Source organism: Puma concolor, chromosome C1, assembly GCF_028749965.1.
Source record: "Puma concolor isolate L17-30 chromosome C1, mPumCon1.1.hap2, whole genome shotgun sequence".
Taxonomy (NCBI): domain Eukaryota; kingdom Metazoa; phylum Chordata; class Mammalia; order Carnivora; family Felidae; genus Puma; species Puma concolor.
The window spans coordinates 178,062,477-178,082,313 of NC_141674.1; the positions used below are offsets into that span (position 1 = coordinate 178,062,477).

Genomic DNA, 19,837 nt, shown 5'->3' on the forward strand with positions numbered 1-19,837 from the left:
GCAAAGAGAAAGGGAGAGAGAATTCCAAGTAGGCTCTGTGCTGTCAGTGCAGAGCCCAACATGGGTCTCAAACCCATGAACCATGAGATCATGACCTGGGCTGAAATTAAGAGTCAGATGCTAACCCAACTGAGCCACTTACGTACCCCCTAACAGGTTTTTGATGGTGTCTTCAGGGTTTTCTATGTATAGGATCATGTCATCTGCAAACATGGACAATTTTACTAATTCCTTTCTGGTTTGGATGCCTTTTATTTCTTTTTCTTGCCTAATTGCTTTAGCCAGGACTTTAAGTTGTATGATGAATAGAAGTGGCAGAAACAGGCATCCTTGTCTTGTTCCTGATCTCAAAAAAAAAAAAAACTTTTAGTTTTTTACCATGGAGTGTAATGACTGCTATGGGATTTTCATAGATGGCTTTTATTATGTTGAGGTACTTTCCTCCTATTCCTAGTTTATTGAGTTTTAATCATGAAATGGTGTTGAGTTCTATCAAATGCTTTTTCTGTACCTGTTGAGACAATCATGCAATTTTTATCCTTTATTTTGTTAATATACTGTATCAAAAAAAACAACTCTTAGGTTTTTTTTCTGCTGTTTTTCTATTTTCTCTTTAATTTATTTCTGCTCTGTTCTAATCTTTATTTCCTTCCTTCTGCTAACTTTGCTCTTATTTTATTGTTTTTCTAGCTCCTTCAGGTGCTAGAAAAGTTGGTTGGTTGGGCTAGTTAGGTTGTTTATTTGACATCTTTCTTTTTTAATGTGTTATTGCTCTGGATAAACTGTACTGCTTTTACTGCATCCCATAAGTTTTGGTACATTGTCTTTCATTTACCTTAAAGTATTTTCTGATATTCTTGTGTCTTTGACTCAGTGGTTGTTTAGGAGTGTGTTATTTAATTTCCACATACTGTGACTTTTCTACTTTTCTTCCTGTTGATTTCTAGTTTCATTCCATTGTGGTCAGAAAAAATTCCTTGATATGTTTCAATCTGCCTAAATTTGTTAAGACTTGTTTTGTCTTAACACTTGATCTGTCCTGGAGAAAGATCCATGTGACCTTGAGAAGATGATGTATTCTGCTGTTGAGTGGATTGTTCTGTATAGGTCTGTTTGGTCTGTAATGTTCAGGTCTTCCATTTCCTTATTGATCTTCTGTCTGGATTTTCTATTCATTATTGGTCTTTATCTGCGAAGAGAACTAGAGAACCATGTGGAGGATGGAGTTGCATTGCAGACGAGATGGTTGGGATAGCTTCACTTAGAAGTATCAGCAAGTTTGGAGAAGAAATATCTCATGAAAAATAAATTGTAATAGAAAAGGTATTCTATTCAGTGAGAATAAAGAGGAAAAGCTGAAATCAAATAGTTACAAAGCAAAAGCAGCTTGATTTGCACATAACCTTTTCTGTAAAGTTAAATATGGATGGAAGTGATGGTTCAGGGTTCCAAGATGAAAGCGCTTTCAGAAAGGCTAATCTGAAAGATTATTAGAAAAACATTTCTAATAAGATTAATCAAATCTTGGAAATAATCTTTCTTGTTTTAAAGACCACAAAGAGTGTCTACAATCTTCCTTTGAAAGTTATGTAAAGATTAATTTCATGTTTTTAAATTTTTATTTAACTTTTTGAAAAATCCTATCTTTACAGGGTTCAAAAACCAAAAAAAAAAAAATAAGAAAAGGTACAGTGAAAAAATTACTCTTAATTAGCTCCTATAAGCCTCCCCTCCCATAGGTGAAGTTACTGGTACTAATTTCTTTGTAATCTTCAGGAAAAATTATTATGTATACTCTATTTCAAAAAATGAATATAAAATAAGAGACATTGAAGCTGAGTAAAAGTAAGGATAAGAGATACTAAATTCAGACTTGTGTTGAATAAATTTTACTCTTCCTTTTTTAGTCTGTGGGTACATAGCAAGAATCAAGTCATATGAATGTTTATGATGTTAATACAATGTGATATTCTTTTAGCAGTAGTGATAATTATATTGGAAGTAAAGCTTTTTTAAAGAAATTCAGGTGGGAACTTATTAGTATATCTGTGCATATTATCTGTTTCAAAGGTTTGATTGCAGTCTAGGCCAATATGTATACTTTTTATTTCATATTCTAGAATGAGTCACCTTTGGTCAGGCAGTGTTAGTAGCAGTGCATTTTTTAGTTAATTGTACATCACCTATGTGCAGCCTCCTTTTTCCTGCTATTGCAAATTGACTTCACAGTTGAGGCTTACTACTTTAATACTGAGTATCTCATCTAATCACTTCCTTCAAATAGTATATGTCAATGAAATAGGAAGAGTGACAAGATATATTTGGCTAATGTCAATCAATTACTTAATGTGCATGTAATAATATATTTTTTATTGAGGTGTTTTTGCACTGTCATCGTACTGACTAGAGTCAGATTCTTACTTGGCACATCCAGATGCTCCAACTTTGTGTGACCTAGATAGAAAACATATGGGGGTATGTGTGTGTATTTTTAGCACATGTTAAGCTTTCAGCCTTAGGGCAAAATATATGCAAAACTTCAAGAAGTGAAAAGAAAATCTCTTTTAGAAAAGAATACAGGATTGATGAAATGGTGGAGAAAACAAACTAAACTAAAAACTATTTGCTGTAGAAAATACAGTATTTAAAAATTGAGTTTCTTTAAAAACAAAGATCCTTAATTTTTAATTACCACATTTAAAAAATTTTTCATCCATTGTTTTCACAATGGGTTCTTTTTTTTGAAAATGAATTTTCCTTTGCCTAAGTTGAAGTGAAGATTTAATTTGTTGGCAGACCTCTTTATCATTTATTGCTATCCCAACTGTAACTCATTTAGAAAATGCTCCTAAATTAGCCCCATTGATCTGATGCAATAATCGCCTACTGTGAAATGTTGTTCCAGAACTACTAGCCATGTTCACTTTAAGAAAAGAAATTCTACATTTAATGATTCTTATGTTTGATAGCTTTTTTAGAACCCATTTCTTCAAGTGATCTTTTTGCAATCCTGTGCACTAGCTGTTTATCAGGTCAGGCAGTGAAATAACATGTTTGGATTAATCAGCAGCTAAGATTTATATCTTTAGGCATCACCTGAGGCAGCACTCTAATACAAACTAAAATTATATATTTACATTAGAAGTATTACAAGTTTTATGTGTATTCAGTGCAGGAAATTTAGAAATCTTAAAACATTAATTTTCTTGAAATATTTTCTTGACTACTTTTTAAAACATCTTTACATGTATATATCAGAGATGTAGCTTTAAAGAGAGAAACTTTTTGTGAATAAATTGTTATTGCTCAACTGTTCCTTGTTTAGAGTAACTTGTGATATGGAAAGTTTGAAGCAGGGGCACTTCATTCCCGTACATTATTCAGAACTTTACCTACTTTCTGTTATTTTGAATATTGTTCCTTAAAACACCAGCTAATATCTGGCTTAAAATAACAGCTATAATTCAGAAGCCAGCAGGGGTACTGGGGTGGCTCAGTTGTTTAAGCGGCCGACTCTTAATGTCGGCTCAGGTCATGATCTCCCAGTTTGTGAGTTGGAGCCCCGCAGCAGGCTCTGCACAGACAGCCTGCTTGGATTCTCTCTCTCCCTCTCTCTCTCTGCCCCTCCTCTGCTCTCTCTCTCTCTCTCAAAAATGAATAAAAAACATTAAAAAAAAAAAAAAGAAAGAATCCAGCAGTTCTTTGTCTTTTTACGTGCAAACATACAGGAAATGTAAAGAATGCAGTCTGGCATTTCCTCAAAAAATAGTTACCATATTACCCAGCAATTTCACTTCTAGGAACATACCCAAGAGAAATGGAAACGTATTTCACACAAAAACTTGCACATGAATGTTCATACCCACATCATTCATAATAGCCAAAAGGTAGAAAAAATCCAAACATATATCATCCAGTGAAAGGATAGTTCAAAAATATAGCCATACAATGGAATATTACTTAATCATTAAAAAAGGAAGGAGAGTGCCACCTTGATGGCTCAGTTGATTAAGTGTCTGACTCTTGATTTCAACTCAGGTCATCGTTTCATGGTTTGTGAGATTGAGCCCCATGCTGGGCTCTGCTCTGCAGTGGGTATGGAACCTGCTTAAAATTCTCTCTCCTTCTCCCCCTAATCCTCCCCCCATTCCCTATTGACAAATCTCATGTGATCTAGGGAAAAATCTCACAGACATCTAAAGCCAAACATCGTGAAATCTCCTTCAAAACAACAACAACAACAACAACAAGGGGGCACTGGTACAACATGGATAAGCCTTGAAAATGTTACATTAAGTGAAAGAAACCACTCACAAAGAACTATGTATTGTATGATTCCATTTATATGAAAAACCCCAAGTAGGCAAATTTATAGAGACAGAAGGTAAATTAGTGATCACCTTGGGTAAAGGTGGCAGAGAATGGAGGGTGTTAATGGGTACAGGGTTTCTCTTTGGAATGATAAAATTGTTCTAAAATTAGTTGTGATAGTTGCATAACCTTGTAAATATACTGAAAACCATTGTCTTATACACTTAAAATGGGAGAATTTGTATGGTTTATGAATTGTATCTCAATAAAAGTGTAATATTTAAAAAATGAAAGAAAAATAGAGGTTCCTTTGGATTTCCTAAAGTAAATTAGTAGACAATGACTATAATTTCTTTCCTTTTTTTTTTTTTTAAGCCCCCACACCCAGCATGGAGCTTAACTTGGGGCTTGAACTCACTACCCTGAGTTCAAGACCTAAGCTGAGATCATGAGTCAGATGCTTAACCTACTGAACCATCCAGGTGCCCCAAAGACTATAATTTCTAACCCATGTAGTGAGATGACAACCCACAGTCTTAATTTTTAAAAATGAAGAAGTCGTTTTCAATTCCACTCAGGTTACTTTTCTCTAGAAAAATGTATTCTACAAATGTTCATTCCTTCAACAAATTGTTTGTTGTGCCCTATTGGGTATATGACAGTGTTCTTGATACCAGGGACACCGTTGCATTCCTGATTCTTCTTTTCTTCCTCTCCACATGCAGTCAGTCACCAAGTCACATTAAGTCTATTTCATGTCCTTTAGTTTATCCGTGTTCTCTTCCCCTTTTAGCAATATGTGTGGTTCTATTACCTAGACCAGTCTCAACCACAGTATTAATATTAGTAAAATACCAGAGATTGTAAATGTTTTACCTTAAAAAAAAAAACTAGAGGAATAATCCTGTAAATGTCATTTTCACTAACTTGTATTCCACTTTGTTTTTTGGTAAGTGGAAGAAAAATTGTTAGCTTTACAGCTAGTGTGCCAGGAATCACACACAGTCCTCAGGGCTTAATGGGAATGTTTTATGAATGTGGACTTCATCAATTTTGCATGTCCTTAGTATAAGTTGAGACACTTTGAGTTGGATTAATACAGTCACATTTTTAAAAATCCATATTACTTTAGTTTCAGTTCTCAATAAATCATTGTTATAAAAGATCATTTTGATTTAAATACAGTTTACCTATTACATAAATTTAAGATATATACAGCATGTTATGGGGCACCTAGGTGGCTCAGTTGGTTGAGCATCTGACTTCGGCTCAGGTCATGATCTCACGGTCTGTGGGTTCAAGCCCCGCATCGGGCTCTGTACTGACAGCTCAGAGCCTGGAGCCTGCTTTCGATTCTGTGTCTCCCCCTCTCTCTCTCTCTCTCTCTCTCTCTCTCTCTCTCTGCCCCTCCCCCACTTGTGCTTTGTCTGTCTCTCTCTCAAAAATAAAATGTAAAAAAAAATTTTTTTTAATTAAAAAGAAAGATGTACAGCATGTTAAATGATACATTTATATATTGTAATATAGTTACCATTGTAGCAATAATAAGTATTTCTGTCATATTACATAATTTTCTTTAGTGGTTGGGATAATTAGGTTCTGCTCTCATAACAAGTTTAATGATTATTATGCAATACTGTTGTCAGTATTTGCTATATTATGCATCAGATCTCTAGGACTTATTTACTACTTGTTGCAAGTTTGTACCTTTAAACAACATCTGTCCTATTTCCCCATCCCCTAGTAACTACCATTTTATTCTGTGATTTCTACAAGTTTGTCTTTACATTCCATATATGAATGATATACGGTATTTATCTTTCTTTGTCTGACTTCTCTCACTTAACATAATGTCCTTAAAATCCAAAGATCTTTTTCTGATATCTATGTGTGATCAGGCATTTTCCCAACTAGATGTGTTTCTCCAGTGACTCTGCATTGCATGTAAGATAAACTATAAACTTGCTTCCGTGGTATGATAGTTCATTCAGGATCTTGCTCCTTTCTGTCCAGCTTCCATCCCCAGCAAAGGCATATTCTCTATGCTTCCATGTGTTGCATGTGCCCTTCTATCTGTCAGCATTGCCCTTCCCATGATTTGTGGATGGCCAGCTCCTTTCAGGTCTCACTGCACATGCATTTGGCTCTGTGAAGTAGACCTAGGTTTCTTCTACACTGCCTCCTCTGTGTTTTGTAATAGCGGTTTTTATAATGCATTATAATTTTTATTTTTATTTAATTTACATCAAAGTTAGTTAGCGTATGGTGCAATAATGATTTCAGGAGTGGAATGCAGTGATTCACCCCCTACGTATAACACCCATTGCTCATCCCAACAAGTGTCTTCTTCTATGCCTCTTGCCCACAACCCCTCCAGCAACCCTCAGTTCTCTGTATTTAAGAGTCTCTTATGTTTTGTCCCCCTCCCTGTTTTTATATCATTTTTGCTTCCCTTCTCCTGTGTTCATCTGTTTTGTATTTAAATTCCACATGAGTGAACTCATATGATACTTGTCTTTGACTAATTTCGCTTAGCATAATACCCTCTAGTTCCATCCACATAGTTGCAAATGGCAAGATTTCTTCTTTTTGATTGCCGAGTAATACTCCATTTTTTTTTTTTTAATTTTTTTTTTTTAACGTTTATTTATTTTTGAGACGGAGACAGAGCATGAACAGGGGAGGATCAGAGAGAGAGGGAGACACAGAATCCGAAACAGGCTCCAGGCTCTGAGCGGTCAGCACAGAGCCCGACGCGGGGCTCGAACTCACAGAACGCAAGATCGTGACCTGAGCCGAAGTCGGCCGCTTAACCGACTGAGCCACCCAGGCGCCCCTACTCCATTTTACACATATACCACATCTTCTTTATCCAGTCATCTGTTGATGGACATTTGGGCTCATTCCATACTTTGGCTATTGTTGAGAGCACTGCTACAAACATTGGGGTGCATGTGTCCCTTCAAAACAGCACACCTTTATCCTTTGGATAAATACCTAGTAGTGTAATTGCTGGGTTGTTGGGTAGTTCTAGTTCTAATTTTTTGAGGAACCTCCATACTGTTTTCCAGAATGCATTCCCACCAGCAGTGCAAAAGAGATCTTCTTTCTCTGCATCCTCATCAACATCTGTTGTTGCCAGAGTTGTTAACGTTAGCCATTCTGACAGGTGTGAGGTGGTATCTCATTGTGGTTTTGATTTGTATTTCCCAGATGATGAGTGATGTTGAGCATTTTTTTCATGTGTCTGTTAGCCATATGGATGTCTTATTTTGAACAGTGTCTGTTCATGTCTTTTGCCCATTTCTTCACTGAATTCTTTGTTTTTCAGGTGTTGAGTTTGGTAAGTTCTTTATAGATTTTGGATACTAACCTTTTATCTGATATGTCATTTGCAAATATCTTCTCCCATTCCGTTGGTTGCCTTTTAGTTTTGCTGATTGTTTCTTTCGCTGTGCATAAGCTTTCTATTTTGATGAGGTCCCAATAGTTCTCTTTTGCTTTTGTTTCCCTTTCCTCCAGAGATGTGTTGAGTAAGAAGTTGCTGTGGCCGAAGTCAAAGAGGTTTTTGCCTGCTTTCTCCTCGAGGATTTTGATGACTTCCTGTTTTATTTTTAGGTCTTTCATCCATTTTGAGTTTATTTTTGTGTGTGGTGTAAGAAAATGGTCCAGGTTCATTCTGCATTTGGCTGTCCAGTTTCCCATCACCATTTGCTGAAGAGACTGTCTTTATTCCATTGGGTATTCTTTCTGGCTTTGTCAAAGATTAGTTGGCCATATGTTTGTGGGTCCATTTCTGGGTTCTCTATTCTGTTCCATCGATCTGAGTGTCTGTTTCTGTGCCACTATATACTGTCTTGATGATTATAGCTTTGTAATACAGCTTGAAATCCAGAATTGTGATGCCTCCAGCTTTGGTTTTCTTTTTCAGGATTGCTTTGGCTATTCAGGGTCTTTTCTGGTCCCATACAAATTTTAGGATTGTTTGTTCTAGCTCTGTGAAGAATGCTGGTGTTGTTTTCATAGGGATGGCATTAAATATGTAGATTGCTTTGGGTGGTATTGACATTTTAACAATATTTGTTCTTCCAATCCATGAGCATGGAATATTTTTCCTTTGTGTGTGTGTGTGTGTGTCTTCTTAAGTTTCTCTTATAAGCTTTCTATAGTTTTCAGTGTATAGATTTTTCACCTCTTTGGTTAGGTTTATTTGTAGGTATTTTATGAGTTTTGGTGCAATTGTAAATGGGATCAATTCTTTGAATTCTCTTTCTGTTGCTTCATTATTCGTGTATAGAAATGCAACTGATTTCTGTGCATTTATTTTATATCCTACAACTTTGCTGAATTCATGAATCAATTCTAGCTGGGTTTTTTGGTAGAATCTTTTGGGTTTTCTGTATAGAATATCATGTCATCTGCGAAGAGTGCAAGTTTGACTTCCTCCTTGCCAGTTTGGGTATCTTTTATTCCTTTGTGTTGTCTGATTGCTGAGGCTAAGACTTCCAATACTGTGTTGAATAACAGTGGTATGAGTGGACATCCCTGTCATGTTCCTGACCTAAGGGGGAAGCTGTCAGTTTTTCCCCATTGAGGATGATATTAGCAGTGGGTCTCTCATATATGGCTTCTGTGATCTTGAGGTATGATCCTTCTATTCCTACTTTCTTGAGGGTTTTTATCAAAGGATGCTGTATTTTGTTGAATGCTTTCTCTGCATCTATTGAGAGGATCATGTGGTTCTTACTCTTTATTTTATTAACACAATATATCACATTGATTTGCGGACATTAAACCAACCTTGCATCCCAGGTATAAGTCCCACTTGATTGTGGTGAATAATTTTTTTAATGTACTGTTGGATCTGGTTAGCTAGTATCTTGTTGAGAATTTTTGCATCCATGTTCATCAGGGAAATTGGTCTATAGTTCTCCTTTTTAGTGGGGTCCTTGTCTGGTTTTGGAATCAAGGTAATGCTGGCCTCATAGAATGAGTTTGAAGTTTTCCTTCCATTTCTATTTTCTGGAACAGCTTCAAAAGAATAGGTGTTAACTCTTCTTTAAATGTTTGGTAGAATTCCCCTGGAAAACCATCCAGCCCTGGATTTTTGTTTTTTGGGAGGTATTATGCATTATAATTATTTTAATATTTTGTTTTCCTTTTATATTTTTAGCTTGTTGAGAGCCAGTTCCTTGTCCTTTCATCTTTGTATTCCCAGCTTTTAGCATGGAATCTGGTATGAAGTTAATGCTCAGTAAATATTTGCTGAAAAAATTCAAAATCAGTTTCTCTAATTAATTGGGATAAGTATATATTATATGTAATGAAATTAAAGATTAGAAATGTTCTTGTGATTCTTCATCCCATGTTTCCTGGAGCAGTGACAGTTTTAAATAGTCCAGTGTATTGTCCTTTAAGTATAAATGTAGTTATCAAGACATAATTTTTTGTTTAGAAATATACACATTAAACCTATACCTCAGTTTTTAATTATTTACTATTTTTTAATACTTAGATTTCATGTAGTTTGTATATTTTTTTCTAATTCAGACCACTTTCAAAGCAATACATAATAGATGTTGAAATTTAGGATGGAATACCTAAATTGTCTTCCTCATTCTGTCATTTTGCTGTGCACTTTGGGCCTAATTACTGCACATCTATATTTATATGTATATTAATGAATGAAAATTATTGGAAATTTAGAAATCCTTAGGTATAAGGCTCTGTTATAATAAGATTAAGGTTGGTACTGACAGCTGTAGTCTGAAAAATACTGTGATTTTAGGATTATAGGATAGTAGTTCCCTACTTTTTGGATTTCATTATTCTGGTATGTGTTCTTTTGTGGGGGGGACCCCAATTATTTACCTTTAAGTGAATAGATTAAAAATAATTTTGGTTTGAGAATACATTAATACCCTCAAGTTAATTAGACAGTAGATAGTTATCACATAGCCATGGAGGGTAATTATACATGAAAATGCATTTCTCTTTAAGAATTCCCAATTAGGGTCTGGCATTGGCTCTAGCTTATTACTGTTTTTAACTAGAGAGGGGAGGAATGTTAGCAAAGTAAAAACAGTGAGTTTGTAGCCATAAAAGTTGGGTATAAATCATGGTTCCATGACCTGCTATCTAAGTTTCTTTGGATAAATCAGTCAGTATCAGCTTCAGTTTCCTCATTTACATAATGAGATAATAATACCTACATGAAATAGTTGTGAAAATTAACAGTAGTTTCTATGAGTGTAGTGCCAAGTAAGTTTTTCCTAAATCATAACTCCTGTTGAATTAGTATTAATAAAACCCTAGGAATAAGTTTTTCCTGTTAAATATCAGGTAGTTTGTCTTATTAAGTACTACCTGTGTTTTCCCAAGCAGGTTTGTCTTTAAGATTCTAAAAACAGTGCTTTACAGATGATAAACATCAACATGCAGAGTCAGTGCTAATTGTTATGTCCAGAAGAGCACTTTCCTTCATTACTATCCCCTAACCTGACAGAGGACAACATGAATCTATTTACTTCACCTTTCATTTTAGTATATATAATATTGTTAGTACTTAAAACTGCCTGTGTAAATTCCTGGTCATGTTAAGGAGCTTGTTTGGCCAGTCAGAAGGTCTCTCTTTTGGTCAAGTCAAAACCTCTCTTTCTCTGTCTGTCTGTCTGTCTGCTCTCTCTCTCTCTCAAGCCTTCTCTGCAATCAGATATTTAAATCGGTATGTTTTCACTCACAACCAGTAACTTCTCTACATTACAGGGAAAAAAAAATAGAACAAAGAGGAACTTATCAACCTCCAGTCATTGAATCTATAAACCTACCTGTGTGTGTACCCATTCTTCTTCATTGCTTCTGATTCAAGTGTGTCATATTAAGACCCACCCTTGATCCACACTTGCCTCGATTATTCCTCTGCTTTCAGTTTATAGCCAAACTAAGTGTTTATTTATTTTGATAGAGAATGAGAGAGAGTGTATGCACGAGTTGGGGGGGGGGGGGCAGAGAGAGAGAGAGAGAGAGAGAGACAGAGAATCCCAACAGGCTCCACGCTGTCAGTGCAGAGCCTGACATGGACATGGGACTCAGTCTCTAGAGCTGTAAGATCGTGACCTGAGCTGAAATCAAGAGGTGGACACTTAACCAGCCGAGCCACCCAGAAACCCCTACAGCCAAACTTTCTGAAATACTATCTAGGTTCATCTTTTTTTTTTTTTAATGTTCTCACTTTAATCACTATCCAGCCATTGACATTTGGCTTTATTTACTCTCCTTTCCTAGAACTGATTGCTAAATCCTGTGGCCACGTCTTTGAATACTCTTGACATTGGACTCTTGACATTGGTCAAATATGACTACTTCTTAAAAATTTTTCTTGTTCTGTGTACCATACTGTTTGGTAGCTCTTCCTGCCTTTGTGGCCACTCCTTTTCAGTCTGTTTTTCCTCTGAATGTCCCTTGAATGTTAATGTTTTCTCCTAGCCCCTTTACACATTTTCTGAGGATTTAGGAAGTGCCATGTAAATATTTGTTGAGTGAACAACTTATGACTGTACTGATGGTCTCCAGAGATTTGACTATAATTGGATCTTTTAACTGAAGAAATTGCAGTATATCATACCTGATGGTGCACTTCACAGTCAAACTTTGGTCAGTCTCTCGGGACTATGATTCTTTTAAACTACCCTACTACATATTTGCAGTGGAAAAAATCTGGGCTCGTTATTCAGCTTTTATGTCTGTGAGGTTCACTTAGCTTTTTGTAAGTGTTCTGTATATAAAAGGTAATTACAAAGATAATTTTATTTTATTTCATTTTTTTAATATGAAATTTATTGTCAGATTGGTTTCCATACAACACCCAGTGCTCATTCCAACAGGTGCCCTCCTCAGTGCCCATCACCCACTTTCCCCTCCCTCCCATCAAACCTCAGTTTATTCTCAGTTTTTAAGAGTCTCTTATAGTTTGCCTCCATCCCTCGCTAACTTTTTTTTTTCCCCTTCCCCTCCCCCATGGTCTTCTGTTAAGTTTCTCAGGATCCACATAAGAGTGAAAACATGGTATCTATCTTTCTCTGTATGACTTATTTCACTTAACATAATACTCTCCAGTTCCATCCACGTTGCTACAAAAGGCCATATTTCATTCTTTCTCATTGCCAAATAGTATTCCATTGTATATATAAACCACAACTTCTTTATCCATTCATCAGTTGACATTTAGGCTCTTCCCATAATTTGGCTATTGTTGAAAGTGCTGCTATAAACATTGGGGTACAAGTGCCCCTATGCATCAGCACTCCTGTATGCCTTGGGTAAATTTCTAGCAGTATTATTGCTGGGTCATAGAGTAGATCTATTTTTAATTTTTTGAGGAACCTCCACACTGTTTTCCAGAGTGGCTGCACCAATTTGCATTCCCACCAACAGTGCAAGAAGGTTCCCATTTCTCCACATCCTCGCCAACAATTATAGTCCCCTGATTGTTCATTTTAGCCACTTTAACTGACATGAGGTGGTATCTCAATGTGGTTTTGATTTCTATTTCCCTGATGAGGAGTGACATTGAGCATCTGTTCTTGTGCCTGTTGGCCATCTGGATGTCTTCTTTAGAGAAATGTCTATTCATGTTTTCTGCCCATTTCTTCACTGGATTATTTGGTTTTGGGGTGTGGAGTTTGGTGAGTTCCTTATAGATTTTAGATACTAGCCCTTTGTCCGATATGTCATTTGCAAATATCTTTTCCCATTCCATTGGTTGCCTTTTAGTTTTGTTGATTGTTTCCTTTGCTGTGCAGAAGCTTTTTATTTTCATGAGGTCCCAATAGTTCATTTTTGGTATTAAGTCCCTTGCCTTTGGAGATGTGTCAAGTAAGAGATTGCTACGGCTGAGGTCAGAGAGGTTTTTTCCTGCTTTCTCCTCTAGGGTTTTGATGGTTTCCTGTCTCACATTCAGGTCCTTTATCCATTTTGAGTTTATTTTTGTGAATGGTGTAAGAAAGTGATCTAGTTTCATCCTTCTGCATGTTGCTGTCCAGTTCTCCCAGCACCATTTGTTAAAGAGATTGTCTTTTTTTCCATTGGATATTCTTTCCTGCTTTGTCAAAGATTAGTTGTCCATACTTTTGTGGGTTCATTTCTGGAGTCTCTGTTCTATTCCATTGGTCTATGTGTCTATTTTTGTGCCAGTACCATGCTGTCTTGATGATTACAGCTTTGTGGTAGAGGCTAAAGCCTGGGATTGTGATACCTCCCGCTTTGGTTGTCTTCTTCAATATTACTTTGGCTATTCGGGGTCTTTTGTGCTTCCATACAAATTTTAGGACTGCTTGGGGCGCCTGGGTGGCTCAGTCGGTTAAGCGTCTGACTTCAGCTCAGGTCACGATCTCACGGTCCGTGAGTTCGAGCCCTGCGTCAGGCTCTGGGCTGATGGCTCAGAGCCTGGAGCCTGCTTCTGATTCTGTGTCTCCCTCTCTCTCTGACCCTTCCCCGTTCATGCTCTGTCTCGCTCTGTCTCTCTCTGTCTCAAAAATAAATAAACGTTAAAAAAAAAAAATTTAGGACTGCTTGTTCTAGCCTCGAGAAGAATGCTGGTGCAATTTTGATAGGGATTGCATTGAACGTGTAGATTGCTTTGGGTAGTATTGACATTTTAACAATATTATTCTTCCAATCCATGAGCACAGACTGTTTTTCCATTTCTTTGTATCTTCTTCAGTTTTCTTCATAAGCTTTCTATAGTTTTCAGCATACAGATCTTTTACCTCTTTGGTTAGGTTTATTCCCAGGTAGTTTATGCTTCTTGGTGCAATTGTGAATTGGATCAGTTTCTTTATTTGTCTTTCTGTTGCTTCATTATTAGTGTATAAGAATGCAACTGATTTCTGTACGTTAATTTTGTATCCTGCGACTTTGCTGAATTCATGTATCAGTTCTAGCAGACTTTTGGTGGAGTCTGTCAGGTTTTCCATGTATAATATCATGTCATCTGCAAAAACTGAAAGCTTGACTTCATCTTTGCCAAATTTGATGCCTTTGATTTCATTTTGTTGTCTGATTGCTGATGCTGGAATTTCCAACACTACATTAAACAACAGCGGTGAGAGTGGACATCCCTGTCAAGTTCCTGATCTCAGGGGAGAAGTTCTCAGTTTTTCCCCATTGAGGATGATATTAGCTGTGGGCTTTTCATTAGAAAGGGAAGGAAAACTTCCAGGCTTATTTTATGAAGCCAGCATTAGTTTGATTCCCAAACCAGACAGAGACCCAGCAAAAAAAAGAGAACTATAGGCCAATATCCCTGATGAATATGGATGCAAAAATTCTCAACAAGATGCTAGCAAATCGAATTCAACAGCATATAAAAAAATTATTCACCGTGATCAAGTGGGATTCATTCCTGGGCTGCAGGGCTAGTTCAATATTTGTAAATCAACCAATGTGATACATCACATTAATAAAAGAAAAGAACCATATGATCCTGTCAATCGGTGCAGAAAAAGCATTTGACAAAATTCAGCATCTTTTCTTAATAAAAACCCTGGAGAAAGTCGGGATAGAAGTAACATAGAAAGATAATTTTATTTTAATTTTTTTTTTATTTAAAAAAAAATTTTTTTTAACATTTATTCTTGAGACAGAGACAGAGCGTGAACAGGGGAGGGGCAGAGAGAGAGGGAGACCCAGAACCTGAAACAGCCACCCGGCTCTGAGCTGTCAGCACAGAGCCCGACGTGGGGCTCAAACCCACAAACTGTGAGATCATGACCTGAGCTGAAGTTGGACGCTTAACCAACTGAGCCACCCAGGCGCCCCAAAGATAATTTTAAAGAGCATGCATTATCTCAAATTTTTATATAAGTGTATTTACAGAAATCATTTAGCTTAACAATTTAAATGTACTTTGAATTATATATTCTAAAGTTTAGGATTAGGTACTGGCCTTTGTGTTTGCCTACATTGTATATTTTCATGTTTCAACAATTCTGGGAGATAAATATTGTTAGTCATCTTGTAGAGAGAACACCGAGGTTAGGGGAAGTTAAATAGATTTTATGCTGTAACATATACAGTTACTAAAATTCAGAACCAGAGTTCTGACTGACTGTATAGCCCATGCTTCTCTTCTAAATGATATTGAAAATACAAGCTGGGGATGAATGCTAAATACAGAAATAAATGGTGTAGTACTTGAGTTTAGTAAATCTAAATTGTATTCAAAGTTATCTGTGTCTTTTGTCCTTAGGCGGTTATTTGGCAGAAAACTAGAGTATCTGATCATAAGATGGCTCTCATGTCTGTTCTGGGGACTGCTGTTATGGGCAACATGGAATCCTTTCAGTACCACTGTGAAGAATCTCAGGTATACAACAAAGTGTTCTTTAATAATTCTGGTTTAACAATGAAACTCAATTATTTTTCTTCTGGGGAGTTGAGGTGGCAATAAGTTCTTGTAACATTTTACTTAAATATATGTATAGGTAAAAAAAGAACATAACATTTACAGCTTATATTTAACCCTCTCTCCCTATCCCTGCTTCCTGTTTTTATCTTTGTATTTGTTTTTAATTTTAAGCATTGTGGTTACATTATTTTTTTTATAATGATTTTCAATTGAGTATCTTATCTGTTTACATTTCAGTATTAAAGAAGAGTTGAGTTCTCTTACCTTTGTTTTCCCTTTCCTATTCTAAACAGATTCTGCATCTTTCTTTTCTTGATCTCTAGCTTCAGACAGTGCTTCTTGAGTTCCTATAATGTTAGATGAGGTTACGAACACTCCAACTCTTACTTGCTCTTCCCTCTCTCAGTTGTGTCCACTCTACTTTTATGTTGTCAAGCAATTTGTTTTCTTTTATAACCATTTTTAAGTTTTCCATCTTTTGTTTGAAAATTGATTCTAAAAGTTGAAAACTTACATGGAGTATATTACTATGGCTACAAATAATTTACATTGTAAAGCCTAGTATTGTTCTAGGATCACATTTCTTAAGAATCCACGTTATGTATCCATGCCATACAAATGAGACTATTTCTATTGTCCCAATTAAATAGAATATCCTTTCTTGTTGTATTTATTGCTCAAAATGTCATGTTTTTCTTTGCTTTATCTGTGAACTCTTACATAGTTTCTTGCTTTTTCTGGAGTTTCTAAGATCTAGGTTTTTTCCCTTTTTTAAGTGAAGAAACTTTTCTTCGTCTTGTCAGCAATAAAATCCAGCACTTTTACTTACTCCAACTATAGCTAGAGTTCCATTTTTTTTTCAAATAATTAGATTTAGAACCCAATTTCTTATTTGGACTGATCGCATATCAGGCATTCTGCACAGATCTTATCCTGGAATGGAATTTTTTTTCATAGGAGTACTAGTTGTTTCCACTATTTCTTATATCCCATGCCTTTTTCTTTCTTAGTCTTTGTTATCATTTTTCTCATATACATCTTTAGTTAACTTCCACAGAAAGGGGATATGAGAGGTAGACTTTTATATACAAGAATGACTTTATTTTGTACTTCTCTTGATAGTCTGGTAGAGGTAGAATTCTAGGTTGAAAATAAGTTTTTTTTTATGGTTTTTTTTTTCAATATATGAAGTTTATTGTCAAATTGGTTTCCATAACACCCAGTGTTCATCCCAAAAGGTGCCCTCCTCAATACCCATCACCCACCCTCCCCCCCTCCCACCCCCCATCAACCCTCAGTTTGTTCTCAGTTTTTAAGAGTCTCTTATGCTTTGGCTCTCTCCCACTCTAACCTCTTTTTTTTTTTTTCCTTCCCCTCCCCCATGGGTTTCTGTTAAGTTTCTCAGGATCCACATAAGAGTGAAACCATATGGTATCTGTCTTTTCTCTGTATGGCTTATTTCACTTAGCATAACACTCTCCAGTTCCATCCATGTTGCTACAAAGGGCCCTATTTCATTCTTTCCCATTGCCACGTAGTACTCCATTGTGTATATAAACCACAATTTCTTTATCCATTCATCAGTTGATGGACATTTAAGCTCTTTCCATAATTTGGCTACTTTTGAGAGTGCTGCTATAAACATTGGGGTACAAGTGCCCCTATGCATTAGCACTCCTGTATCCCTTGGGTAAATTCCTAGCAGTGCTATTGCTGGGTCATAGGGTAGGTCTATTTTTAATTTTTTGAGGAACCTCCACACTGTTTTCCAGAGTGGCTGCACCAGTTTGCATTCCCACCAACAGTGCAAGAGGGTTCCCGTTTCTCCACATCCTCTCCAGCATCTATAGTCCCCTGATATGTTCATTTTGGCCACTCTGACTGGCGTGAGGTGATATCTGAGTGTGGTTTTGATTTGTATTTCCCTCATGAGGAGCGACGTTGAGCATCTTTTCATGTGCCTGTTGGCCGTCCGGATGTCTTCTTTAGAGAAATGTCTATTCATGTTTTCTGCCCATTTCTTCACTGGGTTATTTGTTTTTCAGGTGTGGAGTTTGGTGAGCTCTTTATAGATTTTGGATACTAGCCCTTTGTCCGATATGTCATTTGCAAATATCTTTTCCCATTCCGTTGGTTGCCTTTTAGTTTTGTTGGTTGTTTCCTTTGCTGTGCAGAAGCTTTTTATTTTCACAAGGTCCCAGTAGTTCATTTTTGCTTTTAATTCCCTTGTCTTTGGGGATGTGTCAAGTAAGAGATTGCTACGGCTGAGGTCAGAGAGGTTTTTTCCTGCTTTCTCCTCTAGGGTTTTGATGGTTTCCTGTCTCACATTCAGGTCCTTTATCCATTTTGAGTTTATTTTTGTGAATGCTGTGAGAAAGTGGTCTAGTTTCAGTCTTCTGCATGTTGCTGTCCAGTTCTCCCAGCCCCATTTGTTAAAGAGACTGTCTTTTTTCCATTGGATATTCTTTCCTGCTTTGTCAAAGATTAGTTGGCCATACGTTTGTGGGTCTAGTTCTGGGGTTTCTATTCTATTCCATTGGTCTATGTGTCTGTTTTTGTGCCAATACCATGCTGTCTTGATGATGACAGCTTTGTAGTAGAGGCTAAAGTCTGGGATTGTGATGCCTCCTGCTTTGGTCTTCTTCTTCAAAATTACTTTGGCTATTCGGAGCCTTTTGTGGTTCCATATGAATTTTAGGATTGCTTGTTCTAGTTTCGAGAAGAATGCTGGTGCAATTTTGATTGGGATTGCATTGAATGTGTAGATAGCTTTGGGTGGTATTGACATTTTGACAATATTTATTCTTCTAATCCATGAGCATGGAATGTCTTTCCATTTCTTTATATCTTCTTCAATTTCCTTCATAATCTTTCTATAGTTTTCAGCCTACAGATCTTTTACATCTTTGGTTACATTTATTCCTAGGTATTTTATGCTTCTTGGTGCAATTGTGAATGGATCAGTTTCTTTTTTTTTTTTTTTTTTTTTTTAATTTTTTTTTTAACGTTTTTTTTAAATTTATTTTTGAGACAGAGAGAGACAGAGCATGAACAGGGGAGGGGCAGAGAGAGAGGGAGACACAGAATCTGAAGCAGGCTCCAGGTTCTGAGCCATCAGCCCAGAGCCCGACGCGGGGCTCGAACTCACGGACCGCTAGATCGTGACCTGAGCTGAAGTCGGACGCTTAACTGAGTGAGCCACTCAGGCGCCCCGGGATCAATTTCTTTATTTGTCTTTCTGTTGCTTCATTATTAGTGTATAAGAATGCAACTGATTTCTGTACATTGATTTTGTATCCTGCAACTTTGCTAAATTCATGTATCAGTTCTAGCAGAGAAAATAAGTTTAAAGGCATTTAATGTCTTTGACCATTCACTGTGGCTGATGGGAAGATGTATGCATTCCAATTCTTTCTTTCTAGCTGATCTGTGTTTTGTTTTTTTTTTTTCTGAACGTTTTTTAGGATCTTTGTGTTCAGTTTTTTAAGCATGTCTATAGATGTGTCTTTTATTACTCATTTGCTTTTTATGCTGAACACTTGGTTTGAGACTTCTTGAGTCTGAATAGTCATATATTTTTCAGCTCTGGGTTTTATACTTCTAGCTGTCATAACTTTGATAATTTTTCTTTTTTTTTTGAGAGACAGAGCATGAGTGGGGGAGGGGCAGAGAGAGAGAGGGAGACACAGAATCCGAAGCAGGCTCCAGGCTCTGAGCTCTCAGCACAGAGCCTGACATGGGGCTCAAACCACAAACTGTGAGATTGTGACCTGACCCGAAGTCAGACACTGAACCGACTGAGCCACCCAGGCACCTCGATAATTTTTCTCTTTTAATTAAACTCTTTATTATTGATTTAGGACTTCCTCTTATTTTTCTCTTACTATTTTTCTCAGGTTTTCATCTTTTTTCTGTAAGTTTTTGGAGATGTCTGACCCTCTTTTGCCCCTTCTGAATATTTTGAAACCTTTATGTTTAATTTCCAAGAGCATTTTTAAATTTACCGCTTTTTCACAACTTCTTACTGTTTTGTGGATACAAAATCTTGAATCTTTAGAGATGCTAAGTTTTGTTTCTATTTTAAAGTTGTTTCTTAAACTATCTATTGCTTAGGAGGTC

At 36.6% G+C, this 19,837-nt stretch overlaps 1 protein-coding gene across 9 annotated transcripts in view; it reads left to right on the forward strand.

The window, feature by feature from the left end:
• PMS1 (PMS1 homolog 1, mismatch repair system component) overlaps positions 1 to 19,837 on the forward strand; it is a 99,603-nt gene that overhangs the window by 52,129 nt on the left and 27,637 nt on the right. For 7 of the 9 annotated variants that reach the window (XM_086719127.1, XM_086719133.1, XM_086719131.1 and 4 more), the window contains one exon: positions 15,560 to 15,676. The exons of the other annotated variants lie outside the window; for them this stretch is intronic. In XM_086719127.1, coding sequence (XP_086575253.1) covers positions 15,560 to 15,676 — 117 coding nt within the window. The remainder of the gene's footprint in view (positions 1 to 15,559; positions 15,677 to 19,837) is intronic. 9 annotated transcript variants of the gene reach the window in all.